The 21,720-nt window shown below is 42.1% G+C and overlaps 3 protein-coding genes across 7 annotated transcripts; 2 read left to right on the top strand and 1 right to left on the bottom strand.

Moving 5' to 3' along the window:
• Nucleotides 1–253: 253 nt before the first annotated feature.
• LOC6587017 (neutral ceramidase) lies at nt 254–6,422 on the bottom strand. 2 transcript variants are annotated; one of them, XM_044008318.1, is made up of 6 exons: nt 5,605–6,422; nt 2,630–2,788; nt 2,237–2,560; nt 1,307–2,173; nt 634–1,244; nt 254–579 (listed from the first exon to the last, which is right to left on the bottom strand). In XM_044008318.1, the coding sequence occupies exons 2-6, from the start codon at nt 2,753–2,755 to the stop codon at nt 396–398; spliced, it is 2,112 nt and encodes a 703-aa protein (XP_043864253.1). In that variant the 5' UTR covers nt 2,756–2,788; nt 5,605–6,422; the 3' UTR covers nt 254–395. The 2 variants fall into 2 exon arrangements, with proteins under 2 accessions (XP_043864253.1, XP_043864254.1); XM_044008319.1 differs by lacking the exon at nt 5,605–6,422 and adding an exon at nt 5,491–5,565.
• Nucleotides 6,423–7,352: 930 nt separating this feature from the next.
• LOC6573964 (STAM-binding protein-like A) lies at nt 7,353–10,073 on the top strand. The gene is made up of 5 exons (XM_001999987.4): nt 7,353–7,723; nt 8,000–8,542; nt 8,601–8,922; nt 8,995–9,107; nt 9,182–10,073. The coding sequence occupies exons 1-5, from the start codon at nt 7,608–7,610 to the stop codon at nt 9,345–9,347; spliced, it is 1,260 nt and encodes a 419-aa protein (XP_002000023.2). The 5' UTR covers nt 7,353–7,607; the 3' UTR covers nt 9,348–10,073.
• A 248-nt stretch (nt 10,074–10,321) lies between these two features.
• On the top strand, nt 10,322–21,638 carry LOC6573963 (calcium-binding mitochondrial carrier protein Aralar1). Of its 4 annotated transcripts, none has more exons than XM_044008315.1 (11): nt 10,322–10,813; nt 17,615–17,767; nt 18,299–18,461; nt 18,542–18,633; nt 18,731–18,925; nt 18,991–19,214; nt 19,503–19,538; nt 19,761–19,927; nt 19,990–20,108; nt 20,170–20,779; nt 20,843–21,638. In XM_044008315.1, the coding sequence occupies exons 1-11, from the start codon at nt 10,748–10,750 to the stop codon at nt 21,139–21,141; spliced, it is 2,124 nt and encodes a 707-aa protein (XP_043864250.1). In that variant the 5' UTR covers nt 10,322–10,747; the 3' UTR covers nt 21,142–21,638. The 4 variants fall into 4 exon arrangements, with proteins under 4 accessions (XP_043864250.1, XP_032585533.2, XP_043864252.1 ...); XM_044008317.1 differs by lacking the exon at nt 10,322–10,813 and adding an exon at nt 13,876–14,085; XM_044008316.1 differs by lacking the exon at nt 10,322–10,813 and adding an exon at nt 17,240–17,397.
• Nucleotides 21,639–21,720: the final 82 nt, after the last annotated feature.

Raw genomic sequence — 21,720 nt, 5'->3', positions numbered from 1 at the left:
CGAAAGGGAGAGCAACAGCTCATTTTGTCGCGTTTGTTTTGAGTTGCTCTTCGTAGTGAGATACGATCCACGCACAGCTAAAACAAGTTCCAGTGAACTGTGCGCAAGTGTGGATCTCATCGAAACAGCTGTTTGTGGGATGTTTTTATGTGGGCGCGCGACTTCAGTGAATTCAAATGCATGAACAGGAAAAATGTCTAGATATAAACTATACTTCATAACCTCTGCCCATATATATTTCCACTGTTCAAGATTCCTTTTTCGTATTCATTTTATTTAAGTTCTAAAAAATTTGGCATTCAATTGATTAGTGTTTAGAATATAAAGCTTTTCATCATCATTTATGCGTGGTAAATAAATACACTGATTAGTTTGGACTGATCAACTGGGGACAATTAATCCTCGGTGACAGTAAAGGAATGCGTCAGACCCTCGTAGGGGTATTTCCCACCTAGTATATACTTGTATTCTCCAGTGTGCCGTATGCGATATTCGCCCGGCAGGGTCTGGGGACTGATGTTCCAAATGATCTCCAGCTCACTGAAGCCGAGAATCGTGTTCGTGCGATGCCAGACCATTCTGCAAAGAAACAGTTAGACTCAATGTCATCAAGTGGGTTAGAAGAATGCTCACTTTGTCTCCCAGCTGGCATCCGTGTAGGTGATCTTCCAACGATCCTCGTTGATCTTACGCTCCACCGAAAAGTATGTCTTCTCCGTGAAGAGATTATTGCGCGGATTGCCCGAAATAAAGGTGACTCTGACGGTGTCATTGATGCCGTATTGCTTATGGGGCTGGGTCTTCACATAGCCAAAGTCGGTGCCAATGGGATGACCGTCGAACAGCACGCCGGTATTCAAGGAGAGCATCACATCGTTCATATAGGGCGGACTGGGTCCAGCGTCCACACTCTGGTTGTGCATCATCGCCTTGGTCAGGCGCTCGAAGACGTCCATGTAAATAGTGTGCGTATGCGGGCCAAATATTGTGGAGGCGGCCTCATAGCGCTGCGCCTGGTACTCCTCGGGCGTGACAGTGTAGCTGGAGTAGATGTTGGTCAGGCCGGCAATGATGACCTCCGTATCGATGCCACCGGCAGCCGAGGCGGCGGCTCTAATCTGGTTCCGCAAGCGCCGCCCGGCCATCGTTGTGAACTCGCATGGAACGGCGGCAATGATGACATCGCCGATCTTTAGGATCTGATTGGATACGATTTTGGGCTGCCACTCGTACGGGAAGGTTGCCTAAGAGGGGAATATAGCTATGAACACCTTTACTATTCGCTTTTATCACTTCAGGCACTCACTCGACCCGTTGCCAGGAGAATGGGCTTTGGCTCATGGCACTTGATATCCTCCTGGGTGGGCGGCACTATGAAGTCGCGCACAAAGTTCCACATGGGGTTGTCGGTGGTGGTGCCCTGCTCAAAGCTGAAGGCTCCTGGGCCATCAGTGGTGCCGGCCGCAAAGCTGTAGCCCATAGCCGGCTGGCAGCCCCTGATCTTGTCCAGCTTGCGTGTGAGCGGATTGTACGTGCTGCCATTGTAGTTGGGCATATCGACAAACTGATGGATGAAGCGCACATCTCCGGTGACCTCACGTGCGGTCGACTCCTGGCTCTGCTCGTTCAGCAGGCTCAGCGCGCCCTCGGCCAGCCGTTGGCCAATGATCTGTGTGCTCTCAAACATGTCGCGCCCTGGGCCGGAGGCGAAGCACTCGCCCTCGCCCTTGGGACAGTGCGAGGTGAGTATGTCGCACTCGTTGCCCGACAGGGAGCACTTCGGTCCCATGATGTTGGGCGAGACATCGCCCAGGTTCGAGGAGCAGAAGGCGCCCACAAACTTGCCCTTGCCGGGCATCTTATTGGGATTGTACTCCTTCTCCAGCAGCAGCGCCGCGTAGCCCATGTTGTCGCTGGTCACCAGCTTGTTGGTGTTGTTCATCGAGGTGGCGTGCACGGCATACCAGTTGAAGGCGCCCAGCAGATTGTTGTCCTTGTCCACGAAGCGCAGCTGCGCCATCGTCTTGTCCGTGTCGTGCTCGTACTGGGCGCGCTCCTCCGCCGGATTGCGCAGATACGATGTCGGCGATCGGTTGATGTTCGCGTTGAGCACAATGGTCTTGGAGAAGTAGATGCGGCCATCCACCAGATTGTCCGTGGCGCGCTTGATGCACTGAACGGGATTAATTCGGCTATTAGCTATCAATCATTATTAATCTTTGAGTTAGCCTCTCACCAGGTAGAGCCCCTGGGCCATCGCCTCAAAGGTCTGTGGCACGAAGCCCAGAATGGAAATGTCGTAGAGCAAGTGCATCAGGAAGCCGCCCGGCGCACCGTGCGTGTGGGTGCCACTGATGGCCACGTTCTCGATGGTGTAAATGTTGCCGTAGCGCGCCTGCAGCCGCTTCACCACCTCCCGCTTGAGCCCGTAGCCCATCATGCCGCAGTCGGCGCTGACGAAGGCCACGCGATTCCCCTTCTCATCCTCCACGACGAAGGCGCGGGCAAAGGTGCGTGTGTGCAGGCCCCGTCCAACCTGCTTGATGTTCGCATAGCCCATCTGTGGCGGGGATTGGGCAGGTAATTCACTTAAGCTCAACGGCGTGTCAAATGCCTGTCACAAACTTACGAAATTAATTTCCACCGGCGGTCCGGTGATGTCCGCGCGTCCCACGCCCACTCGATAGGCGCTGGCCAGGCAGCTGAGCCCGCTAAGCGCCAACAGCGTGATGAGGCTAAATTTCCAATTAGCCATTGTTGCGGCTCAATAATTGGGATGAAAATTCACCTGCAAAGGAAAAATGATTAAAATTTAATTATATTTGGAAAGTTTGAGGTATTCAAGTGAGATAACGAGGGGGAGAAATAAGAGGGAGAGGGAGAGTGGGAGTAGGTAGAGATTTAATAATTGAAAAGCATTTTTATTTATTTTGCAGTAAGTCATAAAATCTCTTTGAATAAATATAAACTACCCAAAACGGGTCTTTTATAATCATTTAGTTATATCTCCTAAAGTAAGCAACATATTGACCTAATTCTTTTTGTAAATTAAGACAAATAAATAAGATAAGAAAACTGTATCTAAACTTTGGTTAGTTTCCTACTATATACCGTACAATAACATCATTGGTACACTCTGTATAAATACCATATATGGTGCATATAATTTATAATATATTTTTAAATTTGATTCATGCTAACTTAAAAATGTGTTATAACAGAAAAATAATTGTGGGAATCGCATCAGGCAACAGTTGCAATTTTGTTGTTCAGTGTAAGAACTGTTTTGTTTATTTATTAGGCACTGGACAGTCGGACGAAGAGCTCTACTCTGATATATATTTATGCTCCTTCATTTCGTTAATAAGAATAACTATATATTCATTCAAGTTACTCGAACTGACCATAATTTAACATTATTAACGGAATATGCACAAACTGCTTGAACGTTGAAAGTGTAAGTGATATATTCATCAACATTTTTAATATATTCTTTAATCATTAAAAATAAAAATAAAAAAATAAAAATTATATATATATAAATTAAAAATATTTTCAAATAATATATATAAATGTATGTATATGTATATAAATAATAACTCATGTCCACACTTCACTTCATTTAATTAAAATGCAAAACAGATTTCAGCTGTTCGCTCGCCACAATCTCTCTAAAGCTGTAGTCATATATTGAATTGCAACTTAATGAGTCTATAAACTCATTGAGCTTTACATACTTTCCTATAACTGATTAGATTATGCCCATTCGAGTTTATCTATGGCAACATAGGCAAGCCTCTTATCAAGCTTGCCAATTTCACGGGCCTTTAATGAATATAAGTATTGAGCAAATATTGACAATAAGTGATTACAAAATTCGTGTTACTCTATATAAACAAGGGGCCAACCGGCCAGACCATCCATAAATGTATATAATAGGCAGAAATATATATATATGTATGTTGACGTCTCTTAACATTTATATGGATACATAATGCGGTCGTTGGCCAGCGGCAAATGCTAATTTATTGAGGTGTCTGCAATCGCAGTGACCTTCGGCAGTTGCATCCAATCAATAAATAGATAAGTGCGTATTAAATCAAAGCGAAGCAAAAACAACAAGGACAACAACAACAACAACAACAACAACAACAATGGGCAATCGCTGTTATCAGCAGCCAGAAAGAGCAACAACAACAACAACAACAATAATAATAACAACAGCAACAGAGGCAAATGCGACTCGTTACTCAAAACTGGTTTTTATCAGCTTGCGAAATCGTTAGCCTTCTTCTGTTGCCAAAGCTGTTGTTGTTGTTGTCGTTGTTTTTGTTGTTGTTGTTGTGATTGCTTCGGCTGCTACAGCTGCTGCTGGTGCTGTAATCGTTGGCCTGTGGCCAATGCTGACTTGACTGAAATCAAAAGTAGTTGAGCAGTTTATTATGCGCCTTTTGTTCGCATTTTCAGATAATCTCTCTGTATTTATGTATATTTTCTTGATTGCATGCGGGCCACGTTTTACACAAAAGAACTTTATATTTAACAGACTCTAAATAGGAAATCGAGTGTGAGTAATTGTTTTGTATGCCATGCCATATGTCATGTCACTCCAAGTAGCACCTACCCCCCCGTTCAGTCTACCTCCCTCCACCACCCACTGCCCTGCCACCCCCGCACACTATCCACAACAATTATCGAGATTGTCGCGCGCTTTGCATAATTCAGTCGACGACAAGTCGACATTGAAAACGAAAATTAAATAAAATACCTACTCATATGCCGCTGGCCAAGCCAAAGACCACAAAAAAAAAAAAAAAAAGCACCAGCAGCGGGCAATGTCAAGCAAAGTACAGAAAATACCTAAAAGCCAAAAAACTTTCAAGCAACCGAAAAAGACGAACTTGAAATACGCTGCGAACTATTTGCATTTGGATTTAATATCATGATTTTATATTAATTTCCTAGGTAAAAGCTTGTATAGAAAAATAAATCTAAGAGTATAGATAAATGTAGTTTAAGATCTGTGCTAGTGATAAGAAATAGTATATTCATTTAATATAGTTATACTATTGTTCCATTTCTTATTCACTTCTGAATTATTAAGTGACACCTGGGATAGCCATAAGAGTTCCATAGCTGAGCTAATGATATAGTAAATCTACTTTCTATATGGAAATAGATTTTCTATGTCATACATATTCATATGCCATATCATATGTCATCACATATGGGAAACACACCAATTGAGTAGGGTATAGCACACAAAGGCACAACGATAACAGCTGCAGGGCCAGAGCGCAGATTCACAGATACAAATACAGATACAGACTCAAATACAATACAGTTCTTTATAATTTCTGCTTATATTATTATACAAGTATATTTTCTTCTTTTTTTCTCCAGCTTCATTTCTGGAGTGCAGATCTGTTATAATATTGATCGATTGCATTGTTTTATATAGGAATAGGAAATTAGCTTTGCTTCTTTTACTCAGTTATATTCAATTCCGCTTTTATCCAAATTGCAATTGGCTTTTATCTGATTTTAATTCGGACAATTTGGGTCCACGACGTCCACTCGCCATTCATTGTGCGCATCACTTACAAAAGATTCAAATGTATCTCCTGGCATCCAATTGAGCGAATTACAAAAGATTTCGGTTCATATGGCGGGCTGATGAGCCTTTTCATACACTATTTTTTTTTTCTCTTTTCTTTCTATATTATTTTTATTTTTTTCACTTTTTTTTTGTATGTGTGTGTGTGTGTGTGTGTGTTTGTGAGTCGCGATTCTCGCACTGATTTTCGAGGTTAAGCGCGGCACTCAGCACAGTTAGCTTATGCAACGAGGCTCCTTTGCCTTGGCACTGATTAGCTCGAGCAGCTAATAGCAATTACGATCTCAGCGATTTCAGTTACTAATACGGCAAATAGTCTAAATAGCACTAATTCGCCAGCTCTACGTGGAGTGCAAGCCAAGGGCTGCTCATTGCTTCGCTGGCCTATCTCACGCTATGGCCCCTCAATTAATTGTTTAATTATGATCGCGATTTGCGGCTTAACACGTACAAATTATTTATTTGCTGGACATTTTCGATGACCGAACCGATTGCAAAAACTTTTTCCGTTCCAAATGTGAAACAAGATTTCAAAACATGCCACTTCGATGGGACAGGCATACATATGCACATATATGTACATATATATGTATATGTATATTTATCTGCGATACACAAGAGGCGCTTCCCGCCTGCCACGCCCCCCTCACAGCACAAGTAATGGACAGAAAACGAAACTGAAACCGATTTTCGGCTCGAAGTCGCGTAGGTTTTTTTTTTTTTTTTTCGGTTTCGTCGCGCTGGAGATTTTGAAAATGAAAAAATGACGCCCGCTATGCGCCCAATCTGGCACTCGACTGCTCGATGACTGGGCCACTGACTGACCAAGATGGAATAACGATCTCGCTCTCTCGCTCTCTCACTTACACTCTTACCCTCTCTGTTTTGTCTCTCTGACCACGCTTGCGTTTTGTTTATTTATTTATATTATTTTGCTTGTGTTTTTTGAATGGCATTTGGTCAGTTGTTATTTATATTTGCTTTACATTGATTGCCATCCAGCGCTCAGTTAGTCATCGGCTCATGCAGTCATTCGCTCACTCGCTCAACTGCTGTGCATTATCAGAGCTGAAGTCTGAAACGTGGTCTTTGTTTGAGTGCCTCAGCTACCCTTTGTCACTCAGCTGCTATTGGGATAAGCTCGGATTTATGGCCTCGGTAGTGCCGTTGCTGTTACCTTTGATAGCTTATCTCAGATTTAAACTAGAGATTAGCTAACTCACCCTAAGCAAGCACTACTTCAGCCACTTGAACTATGCAGCCGTTTGGCAAATAACTGTAAATCTTTTAATAGCTCGATCTAACTTATTTCAAGATATTAACCAAATAGGCAGCCGCTCACACTTCAGGCCACACGCAGGCTCTACAAATAACTAGCAAGAGTAGCCAATCTATTGTTGAAGTTAGCACAAGTGGGGGTCTTTAAAAATAATAACTGATATCTACTTATACATAACTTTATGAAGATTAGCCAAGCTATAAATATTAGAGCGATAAGGATTATCGGAATGTCCATAGCTTGTATATGAGCAAAAGTTTGCAAGTGTTGGTTTATTGTGTTTAGTTTATATGGAATTCGTGTCAAATACATTTTATGTTATTCAAATATTAACTGACTGCTCAATTTCACGTTAACAGTTGCGCGGGCAATCTGCATAAAGCTATCGAGCAAGTGTAAAACTATCGATAACAGTCGATATCAACAGATGTTAACTCAGCTGTTAAAGGGACATATTTCAGTTCTTTCATCTACCGAACAGCTGTTCTCACAGTTTTCCAGCGACGCCATCACCACGAACACCTGCGTAATGAGTAATTCGCTGACAATTGTTACAAAATAATCAAATCCTTGGCAAGGGCAATACTACAAATGAGAACTGCAATCAAGCTGTACCTTAAACACAAAAACACGCTGAGACAAAATTGAAGCTTAGCTAGAAAAAAAAAAAAAAAAAATAAAATCAGAAGAGAATCTCAAATAAGAAAAAACATGTCGAAGGCCGTGAATAACATGAACATGGGCGTTGTGGAGCCACAGCAGCGCATTAAAAATCTCTCCCACTGCGGCAACCTCATCGATGTGGACAAGAATATGAAAGTGTCGCGGTAAGTTGAAGAGCAGCCAAAGATTCACAGCTGTGGCGCCAAGCGGAAATTCTACTCCAATGTCAACCCACACTTCGCAGAGGCGAAGACCTTGCATGCGCATTTGTCTTTTGAAGGATATTCACACACAAACACACATTCATATATAAATGCCTGCCTGTGTATGTGTTTGTGTGTGTGGGTTTCTGACTGAAATTCCTATAGGCAGCACAACAAAAATATTTTATTTGGGTTGATTTATTTTTGGCCAACGAATCGTCTCCTTTTACTCCGCAGCTATTACCGCGCCGGAACGGAGATCCTGCGCATGGCCAACGTCTATCTGAATGAGGGCGACCATGAGAATGCATTTATATTATACATGCGCTACATGACGTTGTTCATTGAGAAGATACGCCAGCATCCGGACTATGGCAGCGTTAAAGCTGAAGTGAAGGCCATCAATAAGACGATTAAGGACGAGATCATGCCCACAACGGAGAAGCTGCGCAACAAGTTGCTGGCCCAGTACCAACGTGAATACGAACAGTTTCTGGCCAACAAGGAGGCGGAGCGAATGCGCGAACAGGAGCGAGAGCGCCAGCAGCAGATGGCCAACAAGAAGGCAGCGACAGCTTCATCTATTCCTTCCCTCATACCCGCCAATCTGCACGTACAAATGGATCCCAGCAGCCAACCAACGGCCCCAGATCTGAGTCTGCTCGATCAGGTGGTCTATCCAAACGATTTTCCCACGGGCACCAACCGTAACAACCTGCCCAACTCGGGTCTCCTATTGCCGATGGCAGCTGAGGCTGGTGCCGCCGACAAGATTGCCAAGTGAGTCCACTCCAAGAGAATCCTAATCAGCGGACTAACGTGATTTGTAATCTTACAGCTCGTCATCAAAGCCCGCATTCGATCGCAGCCGGAAGCCGCAGTTCAATCGCACCGACTCGCTCTTGGCCGGCTCACTGCGCTGCGTCAATGTGCCCGGCGACACCATGGATGTGTTCCTGAAGCTGGCGCATGCCAATACCTCCAATAACATCGAGACTTGCGGCGTCCTCGCCGGCCACCTGGCCCACAATGAACTCTATATAACGCATATTATTGCGCCCCAGCAGCAGGGCACGCCAGACAGCTGCAACACGATGCACGAGGAGCAGATCTTCGATGTCCAGGATCAAATGCAGCTCATTACGCTTGGCTGGATACATGTAGGTGGCCATGAGTGTAGTCTCTACATACATAGTTGACTAATGAATGTTTCACATCGCTTTCATTGACAGACCCATCCCAGCCAGACGGCCTTTCTGTCCTCCGTTGACTTGCACACGCACTGCTCCTACCAGATGATGATGCCGGAGGCAATCGCCATCGTCTGTGCGCCCAAATACAATACGTGAGTCACTGCATTTGTCTTTGATTTTGTTCTCATCGATTCGAACTGTGCGCAATGTGTGTGTTTATTTTTAGAACTGGTTTCTTCTTACTCACGCCGCATTATGGCCTGGACTACATTGCACAGTGCCGGCAAAGCGGATTTCACCCACATCCCAATGATCCGCCGCTCTTCATGGATGCACAGCACATCAAGATAGATGCCCAGACCAAGATCAAGGTCATCGATCTGCGCAGATAGTATGCTGAAATTCTGGTCTAACTCAGCAGCGACACGGCAACAGACTTCTACCAGCTAAGAGCACATGGGTTCATCCACTGGATGCAAAAGCAGCGAATTTAACAAAGGCTACAAAACACAGCAACAACTCAGCAACAGCTACAACAACAGCATCATTCAGCAAGGCAACTAGAGCGAAGTCGGTGCTCGATGTAACCGGAGAAGCAGATAAACAAACACTATAGTGATTAACGATCTAAGAGATTTCAATGAAACAACAACAAATGGAGGCATCATATTTTGCGACTGTATAGCTGTATTTTTGCATTTGCAAATTTAGATGCGCTAAACAAATGGCATTAGACAGACATTAGCTTTCGGTTAGCATAAATTGCAGTTAATTCATATATTTAGGATCTGCTTTATACATATAAATTCTTTAATGTGATTTACAATTGTGGCTTATACTTTTGTTAAAAATTGTTTTGTTTATTTATGCATGTATTTATTATATCTTTTAAAGAACTCTACACTCTACACACACCGCTATGAAAGCAACAATGCAAAATGTTTAAAATATTGATATTTATATATATTTACCTAATATTGCGAAAAGAAAAAGATACTAATTAAGAAATTAATAACTATGCTATAACATGTTGTTTGAAGAGAAGCCACTAAATGGTAATCGTGTTATCTATGCTTACTAAATTGCTTAAATTAATAAACGTGTACATTATTTTAAAACTGTGTTTAAATATCTGCTCGTAAAAATAAAATGTTAATTTTAACATTGACTGCTGCTGTTAAAGTAACATCAGTCTGCAAAGTATTATTTGTTTACATTTCAAGAAGCCTTCAGATTCAGATTGGACCAATTAGAAATGTTATGTTAACTTAAATGTTATTTGGCAGCGCTGTTAAAATTTCCCAACTAGCATTAAAGCCCTTAGCGTTTGCATTTCCCGCCGCAGTTTTACGTGTTTTCTCGGCTCGTGCAGTCCGTTCGGCTTATAGAGCAGAGCCCGGAATTCTGCAACCGCAAGCAGGCTAAAAATAATTTAATTACAAACCATAGAGTTGCGATACAAAAAACAAGTTTAATATTTGTGGTGTGAACAACAATCGATAAAAGAGCAGTACGCATCCCAAGCGAGCGCATCAAGCGAGCCGCCTAAAGCGAAAGGGGGAGGGGTCCTGTCGCCTGCCGTAGCCGTTGCCGTGTGGCCCTTGCCCTTGATTAAACGTTTTATTCGGGAAAATATATAAACGCCGCGCTTAATACCAAATCAAGTTCTGCTCATAATTTTCTTAGCTCTTTTTTGGTTGCCAAATTGACTTTCGTGCCAATATCCTACCCCACTTCCCCTCCCCTGCTGCCCACCCTTAGCTAGTCGACATATCGTAATATCGTATATATAATGCCAATGAACGAATTGAACACAATTAATTGGATACCAGGACAGGATAGCGTTCAATGTCAAGAAGTGAGTAATCGACAATATGTGCCCTGAGTGTTAATTAAAACCTTTTAATTAACGCAAATATTATGCGCGCGTGTGCGTGTGTGTGCGTGAGTCTAATGACTTTTTCAATAGCCTGCCATGTTGGCGATGTGTGAGAGGTCAAGTAGCACAATATGTGGAGAGTATTCACTTGTCAGATAAACATTGATAAGCGCTCTCCCATCAGCAGCTAAAAGCTTAAGAATCTAATTACTTATGCGCGCTATCTATGTATGTGGCCCTTAGACTATGCTTGACAGCGTCGCTCTTATCATAGTCGCGCCCATCCTTAGCCATTTTGTTGGCCAGGGCTAACAAGAAACACGCCACTCAGGATGTCTTTACGGTACTGAATTCCCTGCCAAGTGTCCACTCAAAGATGTTTTACTGTCTGCCTTTAAATGGAGGCGTGCAGCTCTTGAGCCTTCAGCGACTTTAGCTCGTGCCTGGCTCCGTAAAAGACGTTCGTCAGCTGACAAAATCAGCTGATGGAAGTCGCACGCAGTTAAAGGTCTTAACATTGTCATTTTGATTCCCCCATCCCCATTCCCCACTCCCCGCTCCCCAGGGCCCTAGGGCTGGGAGCTGAAGTTGTAGAGTCGTGTCGTGTTTCCAGCCATAATTGTAAATGATTTCATTTCACGAATTGCATGCAGCTCGCTTTTCAAAAGCCTTGTTAGCTCTGCCATTGCCATTCGACCCAGTCAGCATGCTGAGATATATGGGCTTATTTACGTGCTGCTACTCTCTGAGCGCCGCGTGCTTTTCTTTATATTTATCCATGTTCATTGTGTGTGTGTGAGTGTGTGCATGTGTGCGTGTGTGTGTGTGTGTGTGTGTGTGTGAGTGTGTGAGTGTGTGTATGTGTGCGTGTGTGTGTTTTTTCTTGTCTCTAACTATTTTTAACACAGCCATGCGCGATTCACGTGCGTGCACCCGGCCCGGCCGGCCGGCCAATGCGACGTATACGCAACGCGGGCTTTAGCTTTTTCTGTTGTAGAATGTGGTGCACGTGCTGACAGCAGCTAAACAGCAATATTCGATTGATTACATATACAGTAATACAGTTATATACGCTATTCAACTCTACCAATACAGTCACGTCTTTAGTAACGTTTCGAACCCATTTCATTCAAGGTCAAAGAGCGCATATATTCATTGCTTGAATTCATATATTTTTATTAGTAGTGTTAAATTGTTAATTAATTTATATTTTTTGTATGAAATTGTTTGGGAATTTTCCTATATATAATTTTTGTTTTTTATCGAAGCTCGAGGTGGATTTACTTTTAGTTTTTATAACCCTGAATGTCTGTCCGAATGTTTTTCTTCCAGTCTATATAAATGAGCCGACTTTTAAAGCTTATTATTTTATATTCATATATAATCCAATTATCTTACAAATATATTCAAGGTATTAAATTATCTAACAAAAGTATATAAATTGAAAATATAAAATATATAAATATATATGTCTTTATATATACAAAATTTCGATTTGCTTTTTTGAGCAATACTCAGTAATTTTGGTATGATACTAATAAATTTTGTATGACGTCTCTCTTAGGAATGACACAGGGTAACAAGTGTTTTGTATTTATTAAATACTATTTATTTTTATTATTAATTTTCAATTTAATACTATTCTTACAAAGATCAATTTTCAGTGCATCTCTCTAAATGTAAGATCCCCAACATTAGCTCTATCCAACTGTTTTTTATACAGGGTATTTTGTTTTCAGTTTACTTAATTTCCATTAATTCATTAATGGTTCTAAAATATTTTATGTTTTGTTTTATTTTATTCTTTTACTCATTTTATTTACATCATTAACTGTTTTCATTTAATTCCTTTTTCATTCCATATATAACTTAAAGCCCACTTTTTGAGCAAATTTGTTTGGCCAAGACTCGCAAAACGAAGTTCAAGGCAAAGTGTAGTTAATTCAACCTTGTTTCAAAAATTCTTATGCTAAAACCGCAAAGTTGACCTTTAAATGGGAATCGGCATTATCTGTTGCCATATGTATGTTTGCCTAGCTCTAGTTTCTCGCCCTGGTAACCGATGCCAGAAGCAGCTAGTCATTCAGCTGAGCGCCCAGCGCCCAGCTGCCAAGTTCTCCGCCGGAGTAGAGCTTTTGTTGGTTTGCTTGGAATATGCATAGGAATAATGCACCTAGGAAAGCTCCATCACGTAAGGGGATTGTGCAGCGGCAGCTTGCACGATTTTCTCTTTTCGCTATGTGTCTGCTCCACAGGTGGTTGTTGTTGCTACACACACACACACACATACACACAGACTACAATTGTTGTTGTTATTGTATGTGAAATGTTGCACCCTATAAGTAAACAAATTGTAAAGCTCTGCCAACACAGCCCACACAGAGCGCATATTGTTGTTGTGGCTCATGAAATGAGCTCGAGCACAACTGCAAATACAGTGACAGAAACACGAATACATATTCATAATGCAATTGCAAATTACAAATGACGAACACAAACAAAAGCAAAAGCAAAAACAGCAACAGAAACAATTATAACAATAACAGCAACAAATACAAATGCATAAAAGTAAACCCCAGGCGCTTGTCAGCCGCTGCTGCAGTCGACGTTGCCGTCGCAGTCGCCGTCACAGTCACAGTCGCAGTCGCGTCGTCGCTGGGGTAGTATATTACTGGGAAAAGCTTTTGCTGCCAGTACCTCAGATTTTGATTCAGAACGGAAAAGTGAAGCGTCGCAAACGCACGCAGCTCGGCAAAAGGAACGCGAATCGCGCGATATAGTCGAAATTGAAATTAAAATTTCTCTGCCCATCGAAATATATACACATAGTGAACAAAATATATGTATATATAAATACATATATGAAAAAGATAAATTCAGAGAGAGTGAGCGAGCGAGCGAGCGCGTGAAAATTCATAGTAATCGGCGAACCTGGAAGCCCGTTGGCATTGACATTATCAAGCAGAAACAGCAACAGCAACAGCAACTGTGCACTCGCAACAGCAACAGTTGGCGCTGTAAACAAACGAGCGAATAAATTAGCTGAGACGCGCGATAATATCCCAGCAAATATTAGAGAAACAAATGGAATAGATTGCGAGAGTCTAATTGAAATAATTATAGCCCAATTTCACGAATAATAACAGAGGTTCAAGTGTCTATCACTAAAAGTGTTTAACAGGACTTTATTTCCATTCAAATCAGTTAGGCTCAGTTCAGTTCTATAGAAAAGTTGATCAGCAATGGAAGAGGTAAACTGTCTATAAATAATAATATAATAAGAAATTCTTGAGTTAATAAGATCTTCTTTTATTAAGTTTTTCATCATCTCAGAACTAATATTATAGCCCCCCACAGATATATAAAATTATTGCCTAACTCATTTTTTGCACAGTTATATAATTGTCTATCACACAATGCAGGTCTTTAATGAACATTTATCAACTTCCAGTCACATAAAACCTAACCAGCTATAGTTATGTGATCCCTGGACTGACCAGCGCTTTATCATTATTATTTATATATTTATCTTAGGGAATAGATAATAAACAAATAAAACTAAAAGTCAAAATTAAATTTAATCAAGCAACTTCCTGTATATAAGAAAATTAATATTGCATAGATATGCAATCTTATATACAATATTATTATAAGATTATATTCTTATAAAATACAGCTTATCAATGAATATTTATACAATTTTGTATACATCTATACAATAATAGATTTGTTATGTTCCATCAAAAGTTTTTAGAGACAACCACGAGGGCCACTTGTCAATGTTTTGAATTCACATAGGCTCTTAATACACATATCTTTGTATATATAGAAAAGAGACAAAAGCGACATAATTATAAATGGCAAGTCACATTCATATGATCTATACGAAAAAAGCTCGCCGTAGCATCATCTGTTTTGATGACGGCCGTCTCTCGGTCTCCACTTTAATGTCAAGCAACAACGGCAAAATCACCTTCAGGCAGGGGCTGAATTAGCTCTCGACGCTATCTCAATTTTCACTGGAAACTGTGCTGGCTCTTGTTTATTTATTTTATACATTTAAAGCTGTTTCTAACTTTGTTCAATGTTGATTTTTTTTTTTTTAATGCCGTCTGTTTATTTATGTTAGTAAATTGGAGTCATTCGCTGCTTATTACATTACATTAATTCTCTTTGGCCTAGCTCTTCTCTTCTCCATAAGCTTTCTCTCTCTTTCTCTGTCTCTCTTAGTTAATTTTCACTGTAGTTGAATAGTTGCCTATTTGTTGTTATTTTTGCCACAGCCAATTATATGGCCAGCCCGACATTGCGTATACGTAATCACCCAGTAGCACATTAAAGTTTCGTTTTGTACTTGTGATAATGAGGCCTACTGCAATTAACTGTAGCTGAATTCAATGCAAAGTTCAAGATCTATAGTTACACTTATCGGAAATGATATTGGATATAGCCTTAGTACTTTTTCGTTAAATAAGTTTCAGACTTTTAATTTGATTTGATTCGATTTGCTCAGCTCAGACAAACTATTTATACACACATATATATATATATATATATATATTATTTTTTTTGTGATTTACTTTCATCGCACTTCCTGCTCATCCCCGAGTACGGCTCACCAGTCATGCGACTCTGACAAAATGGCGATAATGAACAGCCCGACTGACCTTGACAGGAATTGCTTAAAGTTATGCAGTATTTGTTTGTTCTCAGGGGCGCACCATTTGCAGAGAGACACGAAAACAAACATAAATATATATATATATATATATATATATATACAAATATGTATATTTATATTTAGCTATAAGCAGCGCAGACAGTAACACGTGACGAGCAGCGGCAGGCGCGCCGTTTCGGCTCTCCGCGAACTTTGACTCTGTGGAGCAACAGCCAGGTAGACAAACGACCTCATTATAACTTTCAGCCAGGCAAAAGCAACAACAAACAGCAGTCATACAGTTAAAGTGCAGCGACACACGAGGCGTATGTGCAATATTTTGTGCCTCTGAATGCAAAGCCCAAAACTTAGTTATAATATATATATATATACATATCTCTATATATACTATATGTGTATTCTATTTTTCTGTGCATGTGTGCGTGTGATGTTTGTGTTTGTTTGACGGATTTCAAGTTCAACGTGCAACTGCGTGAAGCTTTGCGCTAAGCCGAACAGCTGGCAACAAGGATTCCTTTCATTACTGCATAATCTGGGCAAGAGCTGTTGATTTGTGGTTGATGATGATTCCATTGTAGCAAGTGAATTATCTGGTGCCTTATGCAGATGGGAAAAATATAATAATTGCAATTTATGACAGCTTATAAAGTGCGCTCTTTGAGATGGAAAGGAAACAGAATTGTTCCAAGTGAAAAGTAGACTTGGCTGCCACAGTTTCTTGAGGCTTATTACTATGCTCTTAAGCATTAGTTAGATAAGTAAGGTAGTTAGTTTTACTGCCCTAACTGCATATTTCATGTCCTTAACTCTTCCGTTCTATTTAAAAAGAATAAATACAGAAAAATAATAACTATAACCTATCGTTGATTTATATATATTTCATAAATTCGCTCGCTTAACTTTCACGTATTTAATATAAAATAATCAATGTGCTCTCTGGCAGCGTATGCGCTGCAGGTGATAAACTAATTGATTATTATATCATATTCCAATCAATTCAGATTCCACATTTCATTTTCATCCACGGAAAAACAAAAAAGTAAACAGAACAAACAACAACAACTGCGACACTGCATAAATAATAAACAAGCTGATAAGCCTTGAAATCAATACAGGACTCAATCGAATGGATTTTCTGTTGACTTCAAAGCAATCAATTGTTTTTGTTATTGTGATTCGCTGTCATATCACCTGTGCGTGTGTTTGTGCGTGCGTGTGTGTGTGTGTGTGTGCATGGAAATCTACATACAACTGGCGTTCTCTGCAGCCAATGTAAAGAGCAAATGGCAATTTCAACGGATGATAATCGCATTACGTCAACGCATTCATTGATAAATGTGAATGACTTTAAGGCGATTCAGTTCGCTGTTGACGGAATTGCTTACAGCAGCAGTGACCCCCGATTAGCCCTGGCTGGCAATAAAAGAAATTCCCAGCCAATAATTAAGAGTAGTTGCCCTTGCACATTTGGCACTCTTCACGCATTTCGAAGTGTTTGCAAGCAAACCATAAATATTGTCTAATTTATGATGTCAACAAAAAGGCGGAAGTGTCAAAGAGCAGCCGAACGCAGAAGAGAGAGAGAGCGAAATTTAAGAGCGGCACGGACAGAGCGATCAGACGCTGTTAGGCAAAAGATAAAACGAAACGCAAGAAGAGAGAATTTGCGCGCTCTCGCGAGTCGCGACGAGTTTTGCTTTGCAATAGAATGAAGTGCGGCCGTTGCGGGCATTCAGTTGGGCAACGGGTTTGGTTCGGTTCAGTTTGGACTCGGCGCAAGTCGATGCACTAATTAATGCCAGCTAGACTTGGTCATTGAAAAAACACACTGCTGCCAGGCGAAATAGTAACAAATATCAATAAAATGCCAATTGCCGCCACTGTAAGTTGAGTTCGCCAGAGCGACAGCGGAGAGAGAGCGCACACCGTTTGTATATTTATGACACGTGTTGCTTTTGTTTGCCATTCCAAGAGAGGAATAACGCGAGAGCGAGAGCGCGAGCGAGAGAGCGCGCGTGCGAGATGTGCGCGTATATTTGTGACAATCTGTGCTATACGATGCTATACGATCTGTTATCTGGTTTTTTGTTCTCTTGCAGACACCCTCGCTGCTGAAGCGCGTCAGCACTGATAAACTGAGAGAAGTCTTTCTGAAGTACGCCTCGCTGCAGAAGGATGGCGAGCATTATATGACCAGCGAGGATTTCGTGCGCAAATTTCTGGGCCTGTTCACAGACTCGGCGTTCAATGATGTAAGTAGCAACAGCAGAGACAGCAGCAAGACACAACAGCAGCAAAACAAAACCCGTGTCACAGACAACGGCGCATCATTGGGTCATTGCAAGGTCATACATACAGTCTTGCCTGTCTTGTGATAAGCAATCAACGACAGCTGCAACAAAAACATGCGTCCGGCCTAACCCTATACTCGGAGCACCTCTTATCAACACGCTCGTTGAGTAGAGATAACGTTCATCTGTGTAAGATCTGTGCGAATCAGCCAATTTTAAAATATTTATCTCATAGAGCTAACTGATTCATAATGAACCGGTTTCACACTCGGTATCATTTGTCAGCCTCGTGCGAAACTCTGTCGACGTCACGGCATTTAAATCGGTTGTTGTTTGTTATCAGTTAGTTGGCTGCTCGCAGCTGGAGTTGATTCCCAGGTGCGTCCGGGTCGAAGTCTTTGGATTGTACTTTTTCCTGTGATAAACTCTTTGCTTTAACTAATCACCACTTATTAGTCCAACGACTAAACATTGAACCCTTTGGCTTTTCAGGAATCGGTGCGCCTGCTCGCCGGCATTGCGGACACGAGCAAAGATGGCCTCATATCGTTCCCGGAATTTCAGGCATTCGAGGGCTTGCTCTGCGCCCCCGATGCACTCTACAGAACTGCCTTTCAGCTGTTTGATCGCCAAGGCAATGGCACTGTTTCATACGGTAATTATAACGTATTTGTTTATTGATTTTGATCTATTGACTTATGCTGCTTCTATTTGTTTATTTACTTATTCATCCAGCTGATTTCGCTGATGTTGTACAAAAAACTGAACTGCACTCAAAGATACCTTTTAGCTTAGATGGCACATTTATCAAACGCTACTTTGGTGATGTACGTGAACGGAAACATGTTTATTTTTAAAGCACACACTTAAACGATTTCCCATACACCCCTATAAATATATGTATATATATATATATATATGTAGAAGAAGCAGCGTCTTATCAACTATGCTGAATTTACGCAACTGCTGCACGACTTTCACGAGGAGCACGCAATGGAGGCATTCCGCAGCAAAGATCCAGCTGGCACTGGATTCATATCCCCCCTAGACTTTCAGGACATAATTGTTAAGGTCAAGCGGCATTTACTCACGCCCGATGTCAAGGATAACTTGCTGGCGGTATGTCTATATAAATCTTGAGCGCATCTATGTCAAGGCATATCTATAGTCAAACCATTTCATAGGTCACCGAGGGTCACAGAGTTAGCTTTCCGTATTTCATGGCATTTACATCGCTGCTCAACAACATGGAGCTGATCAAGCAGATTTACCTACATGCCACCAAGGGAAGTCGCACCGAGATGGTCACCAAGGATGAGCTGCTCTATGCGGCGCAAACCATGAGCCAGATTACCCCGCTGGAAATTGATATATTGTTTCAGATAACGGGCGCTGTTAATCAGCCTGGGTAAGCCATCTAGGTCACTAATATTTCCACCACCTCCTCCAACAACAATAATGACAACAACAACAACAACGAAAACCATTTCATTTGTAGGCAATTCATTTGGTCAGTAATGTTCGAAATTCAAAATAAATAATCAAATCCCTCCCCTGTGTTTGTCTCTCCTGTTGCAATAACCGTTGACATTTTGTATCTTTTCTCTCTCTCTCTCTCTCTCTCTCTCCCCTCTTGCTCTCTCTTTTTCGAACTCATACAATTTTGTTCACATTAATGTATTTCTCACAATATTAGAAGATGGTGGAAACGCAAAAAGATTTCTCCAAGTAGGCAAGTGTTGTTGTTCTTAAAGAGAACATCAGAAAAATGTTAATAAGACATGGAATTTTCCTCCCTCGCAAAAATTTATAAACAAAAAAGATACGAAAATCAAAAATCCCTTTGGCCATGCATCACCCCTTCGGTGTAAATTCGTTTTAGTTCCTTATGTGTGGGTATCCTTGCATCCTGATCCTTTGACTAACCACTTGCTCAAATCGTTTGTCCCCACAGCCGCATCGACTACAGCGACCTGAGCAACATCGGGCCCGAGCACTATACGAAGCATATTACTCACCGTCTGGCCGAGATTAAGGCCGTCGACAGCCCCAGTGATCGATCGGCATTGATTCAAGTGCTGGAGGCCACCTATCGCTTCACTCTGGCCTCCTTTGCAGGCGGTAAGCCAATGAAGAGTATTTGGGGTTTAGCAAGTCTTTTATCTATGCACTGTCTCCTCTAGCTACTGGCGCCACGGTGGTCTACCCCATTGATCTTGTGAAGACGCGCATGCAGAATCAGCGCACGGGGTCAATGATCGGCGAGGTCGCCTATAGAAATTCATGGGATTGTTTCAAGAAGGTACGCGAAATATATATGAAATATTATTGTTTAGCTATAACCAGTGCTTATTATCCAACAGGTCATCCGTCACGAGGGCATCCTCGGCCTCTATCGCGGTCTGCTGCCCCAGCTGATGGGCGTCGCTCCGGAGAAGGCCATCAAGCTGACTGTCAATGATTTCGTGCGCGACAATCTGTCGGACAAGCGCGGCAATATTCCCGTCTGGGGCGAGGTTGTGGCCGGCGCCTGTGGTGGTGCCGCCCAGGTCATCTTCACAAATCCGCTGGAGATAGTCAAAATCCGACTGCAGGTGGCCGGCGAGATTGCTGGCGGCTCCAAGATAAGTGCGCTGTCCGTGGTTCGCGAACTGGGCTTCCTTGGCCTCTACAAAGGGGCCAAAGCGTGCCTGCTACGTGATGTGAACTTCTCGGCCATCTATTTCCCAACCTATGCACACGTCAAGGCCGCATTGGCCGATAAGGATGGCTACAACAATCCCGTATCGCTGCTGGCCGCTGGCGCCATTGCGGGAGTGCCCGCTGCTTCGCTGGTGACGCCCGCGGATGTGATCAAGACGCGCCTGCAGGTGGCCGCCCGCACGGGCCAGACGACGTACACGGGCGTTTGGGATGCCACCAAAAAGATTATGGCCGAAGAGGGACCAAGAGCATTCTGGAAGGGCACAGCAGGTGAGTAGACACAGAGTATGAAGCTAAACCATTCTCTAATTACTCTCTCTGTTGGCTGATTAGCTCGTGTCTTCCGCTCATCGCCCCAATTTGGCGTCACCTTGGTCACATACGAGCTGCTGCAGCGCCTGTTCTACGTGGACTTTGGCGGCAATCAGCCGAAGGGCTCGCAGGGCACCAAACCAGGTCTGCCCCTGGACGCCACGCTGGGCGCGGAGCAGCCCAAGCCCGATCACATTGGTGGCTACCATGCGGCTGTGCCGCTCCTGACAGGCATTGAGTCCAAGTTTGGCCTGTACCTGCCGCGATTCGGACGTGGCGCTGCTGCCGCTGCCCCGGCGGGAACGGCGACGGGCTCATGATTATATTGGCGGCATCGCCTGCCGTGCGCCAGTTAGGTCTAAAGTTGTACAGTTGTAGCCATATATGTACATACATATAATATATATATAGGCCGAAGGTTGAAGGCGACTCTGGATCAAATGTCTATATTTTGCTAAGACGCGTTTACACACACATCCACAATCAGTCGAGGACAACATATATAGGATACAGCTCAATGTCTATTCTAGAGGAAACTTTTCGTACCATCAACATGTTGTACCAAACGTAACAAAACTTTTGAAACATATATAAATCATACGGAATAGAAAACTTTTACATATATATATATATAAATTTATATAGATATGCAAGTATATGATAATATATAACTAACATCTATGGCACACAATTGAAGGCAACTGTTTTACCTACACATCAAGCGAGCATACACACATACATATATTGAAGAAGAAAGTGTAACTTTAACTAGATGCATAGTCTAAACTCTAAATCTAAATCTAAATCTAAACAAAAGAATAGAAAAGAAATCACTGAACGTCTCTTATTGCACTCAAACATTTAAGCGTAAAACCTTTAAATTTAGTACGAATTTGTTC

This window comes from Drosophila mojavensis, unplaced genomic scaffold (genome assembly GCF_018153725.1).
Source record: "Drosophila mojavensis isolate 15081-1352.22 unplaced genomic scaffold, ASM1815372v1 contig_277, whole genome shotgun sequence".
Lineage (NCBI taxonomy): Eukaryota > Metazoa > Arthropoda > Insecta > Diptera > Drosophilidae > Drosophila > Drosophila mojavensis.
Note: the sequence above shows the minus strand (reverse complement) of the source record. Positions and strands in the feature narration are given on the sequence as shown.